Source organism: Rattus norvegicus, chromosome X (assembly GCF_036323735.1).
Source record: "Rattus norvegicus strain BN/NHsdMcwi chromosome X, GRCr8, whole genome shotgun sequence".
NCBI classification, from domain to species: Eukaryota; Metazoa; Chordata; class Mammalia; order Rodentia; family Muridae; genus Rattus; species Rattus norvegicus.
In genome coordinates, this window is record NC_086039.1 from 109,475,924 (window position 1) to 109,496,425 (window position 20,502).

The 20,502-nt window shown below is 42.4% G+C and overlaps 1 protein-coding gene across 7 annotated transcripts in view; it reads left to right on the forward strand.

The window, feature by feature from the left end:
• The window catches only part of Atg4a (autophagy related 4A, cysteine peptidase), a 100,047-nt gene that overhangs the window by 22,212 nt on the left and 57,333 nt on the right, over positions 1 to 20,502 (forward strand). For 5 of the 7 annotated variants that reach the window (XM_063280294.1, NM_001126298.1, XM_063280293.1 and 2 more), the window contains exons 2-9: positions 6,218 to 6,328; positions 9,341 to 9,412; positions 11,321 to 11,419; positions 14,034 to 14,135; positions 14,310 to 14,382; positions 17,351 to 17,430; positions 18,037 to 18,227; positions 18,346 to 18,424. In XM_063280294.1, the coding sequence (XP_063136364.1) occupies positions 6,218 to 6,328; positions 9,341 to 9,412; positions 11,321 to 11,419; positions 14,034 to 14,135; positions 14,310 to 14,382; positions 17,351 to 17,430; positions 18,037 to 18,227; positions 18,346 to 18,424 (807 nt within the window). The remainder of the gene's footprint in view (positions 1 to 6,217; positions 6,329 to 9,340; positions 9,413 to 11,320; positions 11,420 to 14,033; positions 14,136 to 14,309; positions 14,383 to 17,350; positions 17,431 to 18,036; positions 18,228 to 18,345; positions 18,425 to 20,502) is intronic. The other 2 variants (XR_005498061.2, XR_005498060.2) reach the window with 1 other exon arrangement.

Below are 20,502 nucleotides of genomic sequence, written 5' to 3' on the forward strand. Positions count from 1 at the left end.
TATCTTTCTACAAAAGCAGAATTTCTTGGACAACAGCAAATTCATAAGTTACACTGGTAGCCTGCTGGCTACAGTGTGTCAAGTGGCCCTGGTTTTATTACAATCTGAATTACGAATGTTAAATCTCAGATCACAGATGGCACATCAAGCAGTAATTCTGTCTTTATGTGGGAAGGTTATAGAATAGGTACAGAAGGGTTGAAAAGGCTGGAGACAGGTAGAGAAGCAGGGCATATGCAAAGACCATTCATCCTCTCTGTGATAAGGTAAGGTACCCAGATGGGAGAGCTTTTAGAGCTGAACTTTAGGGGTACAGGGTTGAGCTGCAGTATTTGTAAGCCAGACTGAGTTGAACTATAGAGGCAAGGTTCAGGAGCAAGTCTAGACAGACTAACAGATGTATGGGCAACAATTTGAATAGCTGTAGGGAACAAGCTGATCTGAAGCCCTGGGGACAGTCACGAGTTGCTGTTAGTCCCTGGATAAACATACTGAGTGGTCAGATAGCAGGTCTCTGGGGGTTATCGTCATCAAGTATTAGGTGTCCTTCAGGGTCCAGGTGCAAGTGGTGTACATGTCCTGGTGAGTTTGCTAAGTTCTTGGGCCTGTTTCTTTATCCTGATATGCTTTAATATGCCTGCGGGTTCATATTGTCCCAGCGTATCAGTTTATAAGTGTTAATGCTTGTACTTTCTGGAAAAAAATTAGTCTGTGCTTCTTGGGTGGTGCTGGCCAGGTGGTGGTGTGCACTATGGAATCTGGAGTAATCTTGACTGCATCTGTGCTCAAACTCAAAGCACATGATGCTTGTAAAATGGAGTCAATCAGGACAAGGCAGCCTGAAAATCACTGTTGTGTACAATATGAAGTAACTTAGAGCAGGGCACAGCATCATCTCAACAGCCATAAAGGCTTAGCTCTCGTATCACCTTTCTTAAATTTGAAAAGGTACATTCATCCCTACTTGGGCCTGTGCTCTTTCTTTTTCCCACTCTCCTCCATATGTTCTACATTCTGCTATTAACTGATTCCTGAACCATCTTTCCTTAGAGATTCAAAAGCTCTGAAGGACCAAAACTGTACTTTACTAATTTTCCCCTACACACACAGTAGGTACCCCGTAAAGTTTATGGAATGAACTATGAATGGCTATTCAGGTGTTTGCATGAGTTTTCTCCAGTGGATGTTTTGATTTTGAAGATGTGACTTACCAATGCTCTGTTAAATATGCATGAACTGCTGTGGAGGCTGACTTGGTACCAGCAGTCCTTGCTTGAAGTTAGAAAGGGAACCCACGGGGAGCTAACCTCTTTTTACAAATTCCTCCTGGCCCTTTTAACTCTGTGACCTTTTAACTCTATTTTAAAGAGCTTGTGGTATTTCTTTCTTTAGCACAAGGTTCATAGTATCTTGAAGTCTTGTTTTGTAAATGTTTTTGTTTTCATTTACTTGCAATTTGCTAAGATAACCCTGAGAAAATAGAGTGAATCCTTGGGAAAAGTATGACATCAGCAAAAATGGCAGAGCAAAGGCCTCTGAATATTCACTCCTTAATGGCAATGAAAAACAAAAACAAAAACAAAAACAATTGGCAGTGTGTGTCAGACTCAGTTTCTTCAGAACTCCATAAATGAGAAGGCTTGCATCAATACAGGGGCCTTGTATCCAAGCAAACAAGCAACATGTTGGGAAGAAGGGCCTTTTCTGTGTTTTTAACTTGTTCCCTCCCACCTTTGCACTTGTACTTTGTAGCTATAATAATATCTTGAAAACAACACTTCCAGTCACAGAAAATCCAGATGCCTAGCAGCCACTCTGACCCCTTTATAATTTCAGTTGCAGGGACCTATCTCCAGGTCGTCTGTCGAGTTGTTCCTCACTTATAAGTCTTATGTATGTGACGTTGACTGTGGGTTGCAGAAAGCCTTTTACCCAGGGTGTTGTTTTTTAAACCATTGGACACAACTTCTCAGTTGCCTGAAGCAGCAGCTAACCTTTTCAGCTAACCAACCGGAAAGCATCCAAGGAAAACCAGAGGAATGAGACACCTTGAGGATTTCTAGAAGCTTGAGATAGTCCTGAGAATGTGGAAACCACACGTATACACAAGGTTGTTACATTTCCAAGGCTGTGTGCATGTTCAGGGCACATGATTCTCATTCTTGAGCTTTACCCAGCAGAAAATGGAAGATGTCTCCTGGCTGGATTGGAGGCAAAGATGTGCCCCAACATGTATACAGAGCCCCTCAGTTTAGGATGGGAGGCATTTTGGTTCTGGAAGTTAAAGGATATCCTGGTTTAATCATTAAACTAACTCAGTAGAGACGTCAGTACAATAATTATTCTAACGTAATATGTAACAAGGTGGGGTTTATTTTTCCTTAGGCTGAGTAGCAGTTAATTTTGGACAACCAAACTGCAGGTTCGTATCTCTGCCTTTGAACAGCCTGAAAGAACAGGACTTTATAAGCTTGTTATTTGATTTGTTAAATTTGAAAGGTTAGCCAAATGTAGTTTGTGGGGTGAGAAGAACTAAAGGGGTTTCTGTTAGTCTGAAGTAATTGTGTCAGAAACGAGATTTTTTTTTTTTTTTTTGGTCACCACCTTAACCACTTCTCAGGTGGCCTTGTCTTTTGTCTCAGTTCTTCTGGTGTTGGACCTATTCTCTTCCCCGGTGCATTTAAGACATGGTGACACTGCCACTCTCATCTTCGGAGTGTTCTATATGTGTAGCCTTGTTTCAGGACTTCCTGAGGACAGACACAGTGCATTCTGGGAGTCTTCTAAGAGGAGAAAGGATACAAATAGAAGCTATAATGATCTGCTTGCATGCCTACCACAGCTTGCGAATGGCTAAAGAGCCAGAGGCAAATTCCTTGGCTACCATTTTATTCAGAGCCATCTTAAATGAAGCAGGGCAGTTGTCACTGACTTTAAAGGGCTGTACCAAATTGATCAGATAACTGGGCAATGAGTCATGGTGGCAGGGTTGGCAATAGAGGAATCATTTCCTTCAGCCTGTACTAAAAACAAATCCAAGGTTTGTATGCATATGTTCTGTACATTTATCCCGTGTCATCTGTCTTCGGCCTTACTAGGGTGCCTGCGAGGCTATCACTTTCCCATGATCTTCTCAAGCTACTTAAACATTATCTTTTCTTACTGTGGAAGAGCACTGAGTGTACATTTCCACTTGGTTTCTCCTGCCTGGGATGGGTCAAGGGTGGGGTGGAGAGGTACACTGTGTGATTTGCCCTGCCTCTGTCACCCACCACCTCCTGGGAAGAGCTTGACCTGAATGGTCATTTTTAGCCTGGTATTTCCTGTGTGTGGGCCAGGGCTGGAGGCCAGAGGCAGAGAGGTTAAGAGGGCACAGGTTCTCTGGCAGAATGCTCTCTGGGGAATGAGATAGTCATCTCATGTCTAACTTCTTTAAGTTTGAAACACTACAGACACTTTAATTTTAGTAATGAAAACAAACCAAAGGAGAAAAGCTACTTAAAGTTGTGAAAGACAGGAATTCTGTGATACGTTTCAAGAAAATTCACCAACTTAGCTGTGTTTCTAAAAGTAATTTCATGGATTATGACTTCAACCTCCAACAAAATCTTCTGAGCAGAGACACCTGTTTTCATGTTTGGCAAGGGCTCCTCTATACTTAGTAACGTTTATTTCTATGAAGACAACGTGGTTCTAATTTAGAAAACAAATCCCAAACAATCTGGCCTTTCAAGTGACTTAAACATATCCCACAGTTTAGCTCACACAGGAAAATACACCCATGGGATGGGTAGGGATTGCTTTAGGAGAACCCTTGCAGCTCCTGGCAGCTGAACAAAAGGGCCCCTATTCTCTCTCAGCTTCTTTTTGGAAAGGGGCTAGGGAGCTTTCAATGGACTGACCCTGGACTCTGACCCCATAGGTAGCAATGAATATCCTAGTAAGAGCACCAGTGGAAGGGGAAGCCCTGGGTCCTGCTAAGACTGAACCCCCAGTGAACTAGACTATGGGGGGAGGGCGGCAATGGGGGGAGGGTTGGGAGGGGAACACCCATAAGGAAGGGGAGGGGGGAGGGGGATTTTGCCCGGAAACCGGGAAAGGGAATAACACTTGAAATGTATATAAGAAATACTCAAGTTAATAAAAAAAATAGTTTATATTAAAAAAAAAAAGAAAATGTACGTAGATTCAGCTCCCCTCCTACAATATATCATCATGTATGTTCAAGTTTATCTAAATATTAAAAAAATAAATCTGAAAAAAAAAAAGTAAGAGATGAGATATGTTGGGTGCCTTTGCCTTCAACTTACAATGTGTTTTCTCATGCAAATGCATGCATTTGTGAAGTATAACTATCAATTTTGTTTCTCTGGTTACAGATTATAACAGATTTTGACACGCTAGCTTAGAAACTGCTTTACTACCTATGTTACTGCTATTATCTCAGAAGAACATTACTTAGAAATAATTTGGAGGCAGGGCTCCTACATGGGTCTGTCTTTAATCTTTTAGCAGAGCAGTTCCTCCCTCCCACAAAAGTGAACATGAGTTTGAACACTTCTCAGATCACAGGGTTGTATGTTCTAAAAGTATAACCTGACAACTAATGGGATTTCGTTTTATTTCACTTGACTTGAGAGATAACTATAGCTGAATGTAAGAGGAAAACTGGCTTTTGGTTGTCACATTCACCACGCTCAGCACCCCTGAAAACATATGCGTCTGAAGGGGGTGGCTTCTCAATGAACCAGTTCTTTAGCAAACACCAACAGTGTCTTTTATGATTTAATTTAATTTTACAGTGTCTGTCCACCTGGGGTCAGGGTCAGATCTTGGAGTAAACTTTCAGTCTTGAAAGATTTGCCCACACTTGAGATAGCAGCTGTAAGTCCTCCTAGCCTGTGGTTTCCTCTTTTGACTAACTGGATATAAAGTGTAGTTCCTATGACCAGCGCTGTCCCCCATTTCTCCCCACCTGTGGGTTAATCATTGGCAAGGCTTGCTCACAGAGCTCTGGGAAGTACTTACTGACATTGACTCATTTATTGTTAAAAAACATTGCAAAGGATACAGATAAATAGCCAAACAGCAGATGTGTTTGGGAGGTGGGGGGGGGGAGAAGCTTCTGTTCCCTCTGTAGGTACTACTGTGTGCTGAACATACCCAGAACTCCACAACCCGTGGCATTTGGGAGTGTTTTATAGAAGCTTCATGGTGTAGGCATGAGCTATTTTTTTTTATTCCATTTCTAACCTTTTTCCTTCCTGCAGAATAGGGGTTGGAATGACCTTTCCACACTTTTACTTGTTGCCCAGTTTTACAGGTGACTAGCCACATCTGAGTGCTCACCAGGAGTAGCCTGATTAGAACAGAAGATACTCTTATCGCCCAGGAAATTCCAAGGGATTTTGAGCTTCAAGTCTGGAACTAGGGTTAAAGACCAAAAAATAGAACAACAACAACAAAAAAGATATGTCTGACATCCTAGTGCTCAGGAAATCGCAGGGATTTTCAAAGTTGTGTGCCAGAAAATGAGGACAGAGAGCAAATATATAGTTCTTAATTATATCTCAACATCACAATAGTCATTTGTGAATCTCAGGAACAAGTTCTATTTATGATCAGCCTCAAGAGCCTTCTTTGTATAAGCCATTAAGTAAGTAAGTTGGAAAATGAAAACACTGTAGAAATACCTAGGCTTCTGGCTACATCATCCTTACAATTATACATTCTCCAGCCTTGACATGACTTCCTCCAAAGCATTGGCTGTTAGAAACCTCAGCATATAAACCTTGAAATATTTCCATGTAAACAGACAAGAGCCAAGTATACCAGTATTACCAGCTTATCTTGGTCTACTTTTGGGGGGAGAAGCTACCTAAGGAACTGTTTTTGAAGAAGGTCCGTGAAAGGAGAGTTTTAAAGTAAATCCAGGCATGCAGATTTTCAGATATCATTTTAAATGGGACCATGAGAAATTGTCAAAGGAAGTATGAAGAGCTTGGAACGTGACTCAGTCTATAAAGTGCTGGCTGTGTACCCACTTATTTAAATTTTTAAATATCTGTGGTTAAATATTCAAATATTCAAATATATTCAAACATTCACTAGACTCAACCTGATGTCATTTTTACTTTCAGGGCAAAGGCAGAAGTCAGCAAATCACAGGAGTAAGTCCAATCTCTGAATATGTTTACATGTCTTCATTTTCTTTTAGTTATGTCCAAGTATGAAAACCAGATTATTATTTTCACTGAATACCTAGAAGAATTCCCAGATACAGATGAGCTAGTATGGATCCTGGGGAAGCCACATCTCCTTAAGACAGGTAAGTGTGGTGTCACTGGTCTGGGAGGACTTAGCTAACATGGATGCCTGGGGCTAAGAGTTTCTCATTAGCCTTCTTGGGTTGACAGAACATTGTCTTGATAAGGGCTGATGCTACTGTGAGACAGATTACTGAGCAGCAAATGAAAACTTGCTTGTTTTACAGTTCCTTCCAAGACCCTGAGAAACCTTAGCAGGGCATTTATATGATAGGATTTTTCTGTTTGTACGTTTTGCAAAACCAACGAATCTTTATTCATTTCTGTAAAGAAGCCCTGTCCCCATTCTAGGAGACAGAAGATTCAAAACCATGCAATCATTCATAGTATCACTAACCAGTATCCAGTCATTAGGATACACAATTTTTATTCTTATCATGTCCTTGTGCTTCTTCCACATAAGCCACAGATGTCAGAAACAATATCAGACACAAGAAATCTGTTTTCAGATCTTCTAATAATTGCAATATCCTAGTTCATTCTGGTTTTGTATAGAACTTCTATCTATTTGCAGTTTTCCCACTTACGACAGCACTCTTAAACAGTAGAAGAGACATGGTGCTCTGAAACCACAAAGGACTCTGTCTGTCAAAAGCCTGTGCTAGGATGTATTACTTCCCAAGAAGAGATCTTCAGAAATCCTTAGCATAGTGTAAGGGAAGGAAGGAAGCAGATCAAAGGGCGGGGGCAAGGCCCCAGCATCTTATTGGAGAATTGTGAGTGGTGAGGAGATCTTGTTTGTTTAACTCTAACTTGGGAAAGGGACTTTTTCTTTCTAAACCTTCCCCTCCTTCCCTAGGACTTAAAGTGAAGGGGTCGAACAGAATCTTTCCTAGTGCTACTTTCCAAACAACGGGGAAATCAAGGTTGCCACATATGCCCTGATTCAGATACTTATTCAGATACTAATTTGCAGATGTCTTGCCTCCCCTCATTTTTGAGAAAGGGTTGTACTCTCTACCTCCAGCTTACCTGGAGTTCTAACTCACTGTGTAGACCAGATTGGCCTCAAATTCATAGTAGTCCTCCTGCTTCAACCTCAGGCATTCAACACTATGCTCACCCTTTTAAACTAATTTTTTTTTGCATTCCTTCCTAGCATAGAGCTAAGGTAGAAAGTATAGCATCCATAGAGGCAAAAGTGACCTGTGTAAACATTTAAAGGGACAGGCATATAATGCTGGCAACATTTGGCACAGGCTTACTGCATGCTAGATATCAACTAAGTGCTTTATAAATGTATATTATGTATATATTAACTTGATATGAACTATCTTGTTTAATACTATAGCTCCTCAATAAAGTAGGTATTGCTACTCCTCATTTTACAGACAAGAGAACAGAAGCTCAGAAAACGAGTAATAAGCTTATGTACACAGTAAGTAGCACAGTCTGAGTTCAATCCCAAGTTAAGTCCCACCCCACTATAGGCTGGTCTTGCTTTTGTAATTCTCTAGTCTTGGGCTCTTGAGAACTATGATTATAAGAATGTGCCACCACATTCTTGCATCAGGGCTGAGGTTCAATTTGTAGAGCACCTAGCATGCACCAGGTGTCTCCAGTACCCCATAAGCTGGGACTGGTGGTCATGCCTGTTATCTCAGAACTAGAAGGTAGAGGCAGAAGAATCAGAAGTTCAAGGTCATCCTCTGAAATTTTGAGGCCAGCCTAGGATGCATGACACCTTTCTGCCAGACAAGAGAAGAGAACCCTTATTCGTTTTTTTAAAGGTTATTTATTTGGTTTATGTATTTGCATGTTTTGCCTGCATTCAGGTCTGTGCACCAGGTGGCCAGAAGGTGGCATTAGATGCCCTGGAATTGGAGCTACAGGTGTTTGTAAGCTACCATATGGGTGCTGGAAATCGAATCCACATTCTCTGGGAGAACAGACAGACAGTTCTCATAACCATTGAGCTATTTTTCCAGGCCCAAGAGCTCTTACTCTTAAACATTATACATCTTCCTAAATGGGGGTTTGGTGCTGGGACAGCAAAATGAAAGAAAACACATACAGCTCTATTTTTCCATTTGCTCAAAGAGATGGAATTAGAAACTATTTGTAAAATTTGGATTTCACTTTCACTTTCAAAAACACAATAACTATAGATTCCATACTGAATATGCATATGGTATTGAGAAGAGGGAAAGAGATGACTAGAGAAGACAGAACAAGATCCAAGTATGGGAGGAAATAAAGAAGCCACAATTGTAGTGATTGAGAGGACTTTGCATCATAGAATGCAAGAACTATGCTTTGAAAAGATATGCAAGATATTTGTGATATTATACATCTACTTACATGAAATGCATACATAGGACACTCGGTACTATGAATAAAGTTCTTACACAGTTAGCAGGGACATTTACTTCCCTCTTTTGTAACTATGGATAAAGTTTTAATACAGTTAGCAGGGGCATTTCATTTTTAGTTAAATGCATGTATTTGCACCTTTGCTCCTGCACATGAACTTCCTCTAAACATATAAACCCCCAGTTTTAGATAATAGGTAGTGGGTATTGACACTATTATCATTAAGGTTGGAGATGCTTGCCTTAGTGGGTTGTCTAAGATAGTTGCTTTTCCTATTTCTTGTCACTTGGGCATGATTTTAGTGGTAATACCTGTCAGGATCCTGAAAACAATTGAGATGGAGAAGACAGAAAATATTATCATTAGAAGAACCTGTAGAGGGCTGGGGATTTAGCTCAGTGGTAGAGCGCTTGCCTAGCAAGCGCAAGGCCCTGGGTTTGGTCCCCAGCTCCGAAAAAAAAAAAAAGAATAATAAAAAAAAAGAATAGAAGAACCTGTAGAGTAGCTCTGGTCAAAATGAAGGCAAAGGGAAGGACTGATATTACAAGACTCAAATGAGATTAGGTTTCAGTAGTCCTGTAACAATCAATTAGATTGACTGTTTGAAAATAAGGTTGCTGCAGGCATAGAAGTCAAATGTAGGCTTTTTTGTAAAAAGATGGGATATGGCGATTTAATTTTAACTTTACATTTAATTACAGAAAAATCTAAGCTGTTGTCTGATATAAGTGCTCGTCTATGGTTTACATACAGAAGGAAATTTTCACCGATTGGTAGGTATATCATTTGTTGTGCTATGCTTTTTTTCCTTATAGACAGCTTGCCTGAGGTTATCAATGACATCACAGAAACCTCAGAATTAACAGCTCACTGTGGCAAAGAATTTGATTTAGGGGAGCAGGTAAGTTTAAAATTTCATCCAAAAGTGTCATTGGAAGTAGCCTGTCACCTGTGACTCCATGCTGTTGTTGTGTCGACCCACCGTCGAGTGTTCAAGCAGCAGACGGTAGTACATTTTTAAAGAAAAAAATCAAATAGGCTTTAATTGGGTAAATCTAGGTATTAAATTACCTTTTATTGCTATTTGGCGCCGTATGACATATTAAAGAGGCTTGAGCCTTGCAGGAAAGGACAATAATTCCTTCCGTTTTTTTTTTTTCCTTATGAGATGAGAGCATTTTGACATTTAGACATAAATTAAGAAAGATTTCCTTAGAATTTATTCTAATCTGTTCCTAGCTGCCACCTAGGGAAAAGGAAAGGAGAATTCAATAAGTTAAATGAATTTGCTCTATCTGAGAGATTTGTAAAATGTTTGCGAGCAGTGCAGCCACTCCCTAATGTCATGGAAAGAAGGAAGGTGTCTACAAGTGGTAGAAGTTACACTCCTAAAAGGAAACTTGTTTGATCCATTTTGATACAGGGTTAGACCTTGTAATTGGAGTGAAATGTACCTTCCCGTGATGGGCCATACCTAAAGCCCACGCAAACATTTTCTTTGCTCTTCAAGCAGTAGTAACATAAAAGAACAGTCGTTAGTACCCTTCATTTCTAAACTGTTAATGTTCCCTGGAGGAAGAAAGCTTTGTAGAGCTGAGCAATTTATCTGAGTCAACTCTCACACGTTTTGGTAATAGCTGATCTGGCTGTATGTGGACCTCACCCTACCTTGTCTGTACTAATCTGACCTTTAATCCCTGCATTAGCCAAGAGTCTGAATGCTCTGCTTCCAGCACCCAAATCTATTCCCTTAGTCTTGATATGGCATTGCTCCTTCAGTCCCTATAACAAAGGGACCAGAATGAGCGAGATTAACTTGGCCCATTTTTTTTTAAACAGGAATGATGACGTCTTTGAAATTGGATTTCTGAGATCATACCACTAGAATATTTTTCTACCTCTGAGTTGGAAAAGAAAACCACTACCTGATTGTGTTGGTCCTTTTGAATAGGACCCTAATAGAACTCATTCTGGCCACATGTGGCAAATCTTCAGATGGAACCTATTTTCATTATTAGCTGAATTTCTATATTTAAAGATATAGTATATTTCTAATTTTTCAGTAGCATTTTACATAAGACCAAACTCATAATACCAAGTATCCTGTGTGGGTTCCAGAACTGCTATATATTTTCTCATTTAATTCTTCTAATGCCCACTGACAGTAAGGAGAGTATGCGTTTAGATTGTATAACTACCTATTAGCCTTCTGCCTAATCAGAGTTCTATCATCTGTTTGTTGTTGCTTTAAAGTTCATTAAGAACATTTATGGGAGTTGGGAGACTTTCATGTGTCTTTGATCATTTTCACGTCCACACTTGGTGGCAGCATTTGTGCTTTAGCCAAGGTACTTTGCTTGTTGATAGTCCTCCATAGTTATAGATAGTCACTTACCAAAATAGAATGCATGCTCGCAGTCTCCATGCAAAAAACCTAAGGGGCAAGTTCAGTTCATATGTTTGCTTTGTCTTTGGCTGTAGAACCTGTTTCCATTGATTCGGTACTACCTTCACACATTCCATTCCTATGTCCAAGCCCTATAGGAGCACTAAATACATTTATCGTCTCTCTTTTCAGAGTTCATGTCTATGTATGTATGTTCATAGTTTCAAATATGCCGATGACTGAGAAGAGATTAATGTAAGGAGCATACTTTCATACCCATCCATTTTTCCGACAGGGGGAACAGGCCCTTCGTCGGATGCTGGCTGGGGATGTATGCTGCGCTGTGGGCAGATGATGCTGGCTCAAGCCCTCATCTGTAGACACTTGGGAAGGGGTGAGTTCCATTTACATTACAGATGGTTTCAGAGACTTATGCCATATCGCTTATTGTTATTAGTTTAAGAACATTCAGTAAGAAAACTGCAGATCCTGAATTGCTTTATAACAGCTCAAGTAACCAGCTGACAAGCCAACCAAGCCCGTTAGGAGAGGGAAATGGCTGAAATTTCCTCATGCGAGAGTTCTTTTCCTGGGACAGAATTAACCTGGGGAGAGGTGTCATGAATTTGCATTTTTGTTATTCTTTTGATGGGTCTTTAAAAATGTCAGATAAAAAAAAGCTGTGGCCTTAACTTGGGCATGGTAGTACATACATAGCTTTAATCCCAGTACTCAGGAGGCAGAGGTAGATAAATCTCTGAGTTTGAGGCCAGTCTATTCAACTATAGAATTACATGACAGCTAGGACTTCGTCGAGAAACCCTGTCTCAAAACACAAAACAAAACCTTGTAGCTATGATGACTTATACCCATAATTCCATCACTTAGAAGGCTAAGACAAGAAAACTGCTGTGAGTTTGAGGCTAACCTGGCCTGCATACTAAGTTTCCAACCACGCTGCACTACAGAGAAAGACCTGTTTCAATAAACAAAACAAAATAGAACAAACAAAATAAAATGAAAAGATAACGACGACAACAACAAACACAAGCAGGAAGAAGGGTGTGGTGGGCAGGACAGGATGTGAGTGACCTAAAGGAAGTGTTTAATAAGGAACCTCTTGCTATTTTGGTTTGAGTTGACAACGTCTATTTGACATTGAAAAAAATTCCTTAGTTTCCTTAGGAGGTAGTTTCATTAGTTAAGAACCTTCTGGTAATTCTTGGTTTTGAGTTCTCTGGGACATATGCATGTTCTCCATGGACCCCTGTGGGATGACCCCGTTCAGACATTCGAGTATAAGTCCACTTTCTTACGCTATTAAGCAGCTGACCTTGCTGGCTGTTGTTAATCTCACTGTGCAGACTCACAGGTCCTGTGCTAGATTTCGGAGAGGATCTGGAATGGGCTGGGAAGTTTTAGAGCTTATTGCCTTCCTGCCAGGATTTGGGGTATTCTGTGCTTGTTTTCCCTGTATTCTGCCATCGTTTCTAGGTCACAGGTGAGAAAACTGGGGTTCATGGCAGTGAAGTGATTTTTCCAGGGTGAAGCATTATAGATGTAAGAATATAATGCTGATACTCTGACTCTGTGTCCAGCAAGTATCATACATACTTCTTTTTTTAAACAGTATTGAATAGAATTCATTCAGAGTAGAGAGAGAGGAGGAAGGGGAGAGGGAGGGGCAGGGGGAGAGGGAGGGGGAGGGGAGGCAGGTCATGAGCACGTGGAGAGAGAGGGGGTTAGGGGATGGGGAGAAAAGGGACAAAGGAGGAACAGGGTAAGAACAAGAAAACCATACATACTTCTTAATGTAGATTTAGTGTTGTTTTAAGGGATAAATCTACATCTTATTAGCATATGTTAATTGTTCAAAGTAGTAAGTTTTATTGTGAAATTTCCATACATTGTTTGTATTTCAATTATATGTGTAGCCCATGTAGGCCTAGAACTGATCCTGTAACCCAAATTGGCACCAAGTTAATTCATGATCCTCCTGCTTCTATCTGCATCCCAGAGCATTGAGATTATAGGTCTGTGCCACCATGCCAAGCTCTTTGCATGTATGAAAGTGTAGGAAATCCCTTTCCACCTTATTTTTGAGTGAAAGTATCTCACTGACCCTGGAACTTCCTGATTTTGCTAGACTGGCTGGCCACCAAGCCTCAGGGAACCTTCTGTCTTTGTGTGTCTAGCACTGTATTATGGGTGCACATTACAACTACACTGGGTATTTTCCATTGGTGCTGGGTTTCCGAACTATGGTCCTCATGTTAGCAAACACTTTACCAACTGAATTATCTCCCTTCTGTTTTGTGGAAAGAAAGGTCTGGCTGTATATAGCCTAGGCTAATCTTGAATTCAAAATATAGTCTAAACTGGCCTTGCACTTGAAATGTTCCTGCATCAGCCTCCTCACTGCTGGAATTATAGTATTTTTCTTTCTTTACTTGGTATACAATTTTAAAAATATACTTTCTTAGCAATGAATTGTGTATATTATTTCCACACAAACTCTTGTATGTTGGAATAGCACTTCCCTTCGTGACACCCATTGGCAATGTTCAGAATGTAAGGACAAAAGCCATTACTGTTTGTGCAGAGATGGGACACTATGGCATCTGAGTTATAAGCCTGTTGGTATAGCTGCCAGGAGATACCTGTGTGATCCTGTTGTTGTGTAGTGCTTATCTAGCTCCCCTCATCGGGGCAAGTCAATTCTCTGCTCAGCTTCATCTAAAGGTTTTAACTTTTGCACACACCCCAGATAAGTGATCTACTATGTAGCCACATCCCCCAGCCCTGGCTTTTACTTCCTACTCAGCGAATCCTTAGAAGTTGACAACTTGCGGTATCTCTTATCTAAATGAAGGGTACTTAGGAACACACCCACCTTACCATTCCTGCCTTCTGGATGTAGCTCTCTTGTTTTACTTCTAACTTATTGCCTGGTAATAAGCAGTTGTGGTTGATTTTAATCCTTTTTTATCCCCCCTCCCCCACAAAAGATTGGAACTGGGAGAGACAAAAAGAACAACCCAAAGAATACCAAAGGATACTGCAGTGTTTCCTAGATAGAAAAGACTGTTGCTATTCAATCCATCAGATGGGTAAGATCATCAATTTCTAGTTTCAAAGTAATGCCTCTGAACTTTTTCTTCCCCGTACTTATCTATGGCTGCACTAAGTTGTCCATCTACTTTTTCCCTCAGGGGAAAAAAATCAGGAGTCTGTGGCTCATGAAAGATATTTTGCTAACATGTTAATTTTTCCACATAAAACAGCACAAATGGGTGTAGGAGAAGGGAAATCAATTGGCGAATGGTTTGGACCAAATACAGTTGCACAGGTGATAAAGTAAGTAAATGTCTGGCGTCTGCTTGTTCTTCTTGCTCCTTATGCTTCCAACCCAGCCGGCTAAACCTCCCATCAGCTTATGTATGCTTGCCCTCCTCCCCTTCCTGCTAAGCCGTCAAACATCTCTACCATTTGTTCATGTACGTCTTCGATGTGGATAATCATAAACCTCTGTCATGATATAACAGCGCAGCCATCACTGGTGTTTCTATATGTGGCTATACCCCAGGACTCTGTTTCTGTGTCTCATCCTACAGATGGATCATGGGCCAGGGAACCATCGGCCTGAGGGTCTTTTGAATTTAAATGGTTCACACTAAGTGGCAGAGGTTTAACTGACTTAAGCAAGAAAAAGACCCTGATCCTGTATAATATTAAAGACCTGATTAATGGGCCAGCAAGGTGGCTCAGTGGGCAGAGGTGCTTGCTGCCAATCCTGATGACCTGAGGTTCATCCATGGTGGAAGGAGAGAACCAACCCATACAAGTTGTCCTCTAACCTTCACACATAAAGCATAACACTACTGCCCCTTAACTGAAATATGCTTTTTAAAACTTCACTAATTCATTTAGCATTTATTGGGTGCCTTTACTATGTTAAGTATTGGGTATACAGAAATGACAGAGACACAGTCATCGCCTCAAGGAATTTGCAGTCTATTGGAGCATAAAAATCCCAAAGGAGTCTTGGAATCAGTTTGTTATGTTAGTAGGTTTAAGGTGATACTGTCATTTTTTTTTTTTTTACATTCTACAATTTGTCTTCTAGCGCAAGAGATGAGCTAGAGAGGTCAGGTTTTAACTAGGGTGAATATTGTTAGTCCCTGTATCTGCAAGCCATCTATCTCTTGTAGTTTTCTCCTTCCCAACAATCTGCCAGTGAAGGAAAACTCTCTGACGGCCGAAACTGTATTTGCCTTGTCCCACAGTTGTCTGTAAAACTTCCTACTATGTGTAAGCACCCAGTAAGTGCTCAATGACTAAATGGAATTGGCAGCCAGAACCTGGGGCTAGGTGTAGGGATCAGAGGACGGAGACTATTAGGACTCCTTTGGTATGGCATATTTCAATTTCTGGGTATTATGACTCCATATAAAGTAGGAAAGGGGTTTTGTCTCAATGGTTAACCAGCCTTCAGTAAATAGCATGTTTGGAGATGTGCACATGAGGTGAGTAGCTTGGATTTCCTGGACCCAGGGAAACTTTTCATCATGGCTTTATCCCCTGCTACCAGTACAACTTCACTGGGACTGCTTTCTTGCCTTAGTCAGAGAACCTTCTGGGCATCATTACCCCCGCTTATGGGAACTGGCCCTATTCCAGAAGTGCAGTACGGAAACTGCGTGCTAGAATGTGTAAAACATTAGAGTGACTAAGCCAAGCCCCAAATATGGTTTCAAATAGAATTTCTTTCTTCCTTCTGCATTTTGAGGTTTCTAACAATAAACAGATGGAAGCTCCTTCCTTTTTGTTTATTTAAATCAGCATATTGTGTTAGATACCATTATGACATTTGTAATCAAAGTGTTCTTATGAGTTTCCTTCCCTCTGTCTCCCCACCCCTGGTTATTCCTGTTTCCTCCTGGGCTTGAAGATCCTTTTCCTCTTGTATGTACTGTGTGTCCTTTTGCCCACCCCCATCCATCTTCATCTTCATAAGAATTCGAGTGCGTTTGGGTTTGTTATGATTGCCTTAGATAATAAGAGCACATACATTCTTTAGTACATTAAAAGACAGATGACTTATATCCTGATAGGCCCATCATAATGTGAAAATATTGTAAGTCACTGTGTCTTTACAGTATCTATACTACTGAACATTGCAGCTCGACCAACAAGCAGTTTCCCCTGGTGATCAGCTAGCTGATTGGAACTGAAGCTCTGTGTAACTCCTCAGCATCACCAGAGTCCCTTAGTGTGTCACTAGTCCTGGGAATGATTCCAAGTCAAAATTCATGTCTCGTTTCTACCGAGTACATACCACTTTTGCACCATCCTAAAGTAATATAAAAATAAAAATAAAAAATAATGGTAGTAATAATTGTAAGTAAAACTAGTGGCCATAAATTATGTCACTATTATTCTGAAAAAGTTAATGAATTAAAGTTGGTAAATAAAAAGTGTAACAGGGCTGAGGAGATGGCTCAGTGGGTAAGATTCTTGCGGTATAAGCATAAGGACTTAAGGTTGCATCACCAGAAACCATATGATAAATAAAGGGGCAATGAGCAGATAACCTATAACCCCATCACTGGGAGACAGATCCTGGAGTATCTCAGGGGCTCAATGACTAGCTAAAATGGGGAGCTCCTTGCTCATATATATGTATATGTACATGCATATGTACATGTATGTATATGGTGCTAGAGATTGGATGGATGGACCCAGGGCCTCATACATAGTAGCCAAGTACTCTGCCACTGAACAACAAAAGCCCCAATATATATATATATATATATATATATATATATATATATATATATATATATATATATATATCATATATATATGAGCTGAGGACCGAACCCAGGGCCTTGAGCTTGCTAGGCAAGTGCTCTACCACTGAGCTAAATCCCCAACCCCCCTAATATATATTTTAATGACATTTCTTTTTTTAAAGGAAAAACAATAATTTAGAATGTTTTTTATTTAAGGAAACAAAATGTGTTGGGATTTTCAGGACAGATACATTGATGACAGTTTTTTCTTCCAGTAGGAATACTGCCATTTGATGAGGTAGATTTTTCCATTTTATAAAGCAAGATATTCTTTTCAATGTTCAGATACAGTGGCTCTGTGGTGTTCTTCAAAGCCCTGGGCATGAAATGTCCTAGAAATGAAATGTCCACGTGTCTTTGTGGCTTGGCTCAGTGTGACGTGACCTTAGTAATCTGGGGATACATTGTATAACTTCCAACTGATGTTCTCATCTTTTCCAATTGTGATTTCTTTATATGTTGCTTCACAGAAAACTTGCTTTATTTGATGAATGGAATTCCTTGGCTGTTTATGTTTCAATGGATAACACAGTGGTCATTGAAGATATCAGTGAGTCTCTGGGCTGTTAACCTTCTCATGGGTGGGTGTAGTCCCTTTTGCAATTCAGAAGTCTGGACTTCAATAGATACTGTGACCCACTCCACAAGGACAGGGAGCTTAGGCAAGTAGAGCGGCCATGTTCCTTTCCTTTCCAGTCTTCTGAAAGGGAAAAACTTGGTATATACCAAGATATACCATACTTTTTGCTGCAGGAGCTCCAGTGTGTGTCGTTTGTTGAATCACAAGTAGATGGACCATAGAGGCTGGCCATTGCCCGCCCCTGCTTTCTTTGCCATTCAAGTTCGATAAACCCAAATATATAGTCCCTGACTCCAAGTTTCTGAAAGAATAATGTAGAGTTGAGATTCTTGGAGTGAGTTCAGAATACCTGTTGGACACTAAGCAAATGCTCAGTGTCCGATACGAAGATGAAGGATCTGCATGATTCAACAGCCTGGAGTTCCTGTGAGGACTGGGACTGGCTGGTTCCCAGTGGCAAAGGGGAGGGTCTTTCAGGTGGTCAGCAGCATGCAAGGTCCCTGTGGTTTACCTTTGGAAAAGGTCCTAGTGCTAGATCGTCCCGACTCATTCAGATGTCTTGCCTTCCGTTTCTAGAGAAAATGTGCTGTGTTCTTCCTGTGGGTGCTGCTGACACAGCTGGTGAGAGCCCTCCTGATTCTCTGATTGCTTCCAGTCAGAGTAAGGGCACCTCTGCCCCGTGCCTAGCCTGGAAACCCCTGCTGCTCATTGTGCCCCTTCGCCTGGGCATAAACCAAATCAACCCTGTGTATATTGAAGCATTCAAAGTAAGTCTCCTTTTTTTCTTGAACCCATTGCTGCCATCACACTGCACATGTCAGCACAGAGATCCGTGAGCAGCAGTCCACAAGTGAGTTGAGAATCTTGCATTGTCTTTCCCTTTAGGAGTGTTTTAAGATGCCACAGTCTTTAGGGGCTTTAGGAGGAAAGCCAAATAACGCCTATTATTTCATAGGATCCTTAGGTAAGAAAGAATGAATTGCAAGTAAGTTGTTATGGGCCACGGAAGGGTGTGGGGCAACAGTGTTCCTGGGATATAGGTTCTGGTGAGTGGGCATTGCTTTACCTTAGGGATATTGTGGCCTCTGGCAGCTCCTTGTGTCTCCAACCTGATCTATACAGAGTGATTCTTTTTTCTTGTGCTTGCTGGGCAACACTTCACCATTAATGCATCTATTTCTGCCTCTTGGTGGGATAGTTTTGCTCTTTTCTGCTGGCTGGACACAGGGTCATGGTATTACTCCAGAATGGTTCTCTCTTGTATGTGGGTCCCAGGACAGTGGGGTTTCAATATTTGGACTTTGCTGATTTCCTTTTTCTTGAAGTTCAGGCAACATACTTGGAGTATGCACTGGTTTCCCAGATCACCAAGAATAGACTGGCTGTCTCATTATTTAGAGTCATGAGTGAATAGGAATCTAAAGGTGCAAAGACAGAGTTCTGCCTTTCCCAATATTGCGATTACGGTTGTAAACTACAAACCTCTATAATTGGGTGTGGTAGAGGACTCTTTTACACAACACAAGGGAGGCAGAGGCAGAGGCAGAGGCAGAGAGAGAGAGGCAGAGAGGCAGAGAGGCAGAGGAGCAGAGAGGCAGAGACAGAGAGGCAGAGAGGCAGAGGAGCAGAGAGGCAGAGACAGAGACAGAGAGGCAGAGAGGCAGAGAGGCAGAGATGCAGAGATGCAGAGATGCAGGGGCAGAGGCATAGGCAGAGACAGAGAGGCAGAGAGGGGCAGAGAGAGTCAGACAGGCAGAGAGGGAGAGAGAGGCAGAGGCAGAGGGGCAGAGAAGCAGAGAGGCAGAGGCAGAGGCAGAGAGCAGAGGCAGATAGGCAGAGAGGGGCAGAGAGAGGCAGAGGGGCAGAGAGGTAGAGGGGCAGAGGGGCAGAGAGGGAGAGGCAGAGAGCAGAGGCAGATAGGCAGAGAGGGGCAGAGAGAGGCAGAGGGGCAGAGAGGTAGAGGGGCAGAGAGGCATAGGCAGAGACAGAGAGACAGAGAGGCAGAGGCAGAGAGGCAGAGAGGCAGAGACAGGTGCAGAGCCAGAGGCAGAGAGGGGAAGAGAGAGGCAGAGGGGCAGAGAGGCAGAGGCAGAGAAGCAGAGAGGGGCAGAGAGAGGCAGAGAGGCAGAGAGGGGCAGAGAGAGGCAGAGAGGTCTGAGAGAGGCAGAGAGGCAGAGGCAGAGGCAGAGGCAGAAGCAGAGGCAGAGGCAGAAGCAGAGGCAGAAAGGCAGAGGCAGAAAGGCAGAGGGGCAGAGAGGCAGAGAGGCAGAGAGACAGAGAGGGGCACAGAGAGGCAAAGAGGCAGAGAGGCAGAGAGGGGCTGAGAGAGGCAATTAGGGGCAGAGAGAGGCAGAGGGGCAGAGAGAGGCAGAGGGGCAGAGAGAGGGAGAGGGCCAGAGAGGCAGAGTGGCAGAAAGGCAGAGAGGCAGGGGGAGGGGCAGGGGCAGGGGCAGAGGCATAGGCAGAGACAGGGAGGCAGAGAGGGAGAGAGTGTCAGAGAGAGGCAGAGAGGGGTAGAGAGGGGCAGAGAGGCAGAGGCAGAGGCAGATAGGCAGAGAGGCAGAGAGGCAGAGGCAGGGGCAGGGGCAGAGGCAGAGGCAGAGACAGAGAGGCAGAGAGGCAGAGAGTGTCAGAGAGAGGCAGAGAGGGGTAGAGAGGGGTAGAGAGGGGCAGAGAGGCAGAGGCAGAGAGACAGAGAGGCAGAGGCAGGGGCTGGGGCAGGGGCAGGGGCAGGGGCAGGGGCAGGGGCAGAGGCAGAGACAGAGAGGCAGAGAAGCAGAGAGGTAGAGAGGGCCAGAGAGAGGCAGAGAGAGGCAGAGTGGTTGAGAGGCAGAGGCAGAGACAGAGAGGCAGGGAGGGGCAGAGAGAGACAGAGAGGCAGAGAGGCAGAGAGGGGCAGAGAGAGGCAGAGAGGGGTAGAGAGGGGCAGAGAGAGGCAGATAGGCAGAGGCAGAGGCAGAAGAAGATGCAGAGGCAGAGGCAGAGAGGCAGATACAGAGGCAGGGGCAGGGGCAGGGGCAGGGGCTGGGGCAGAGGCAGAGG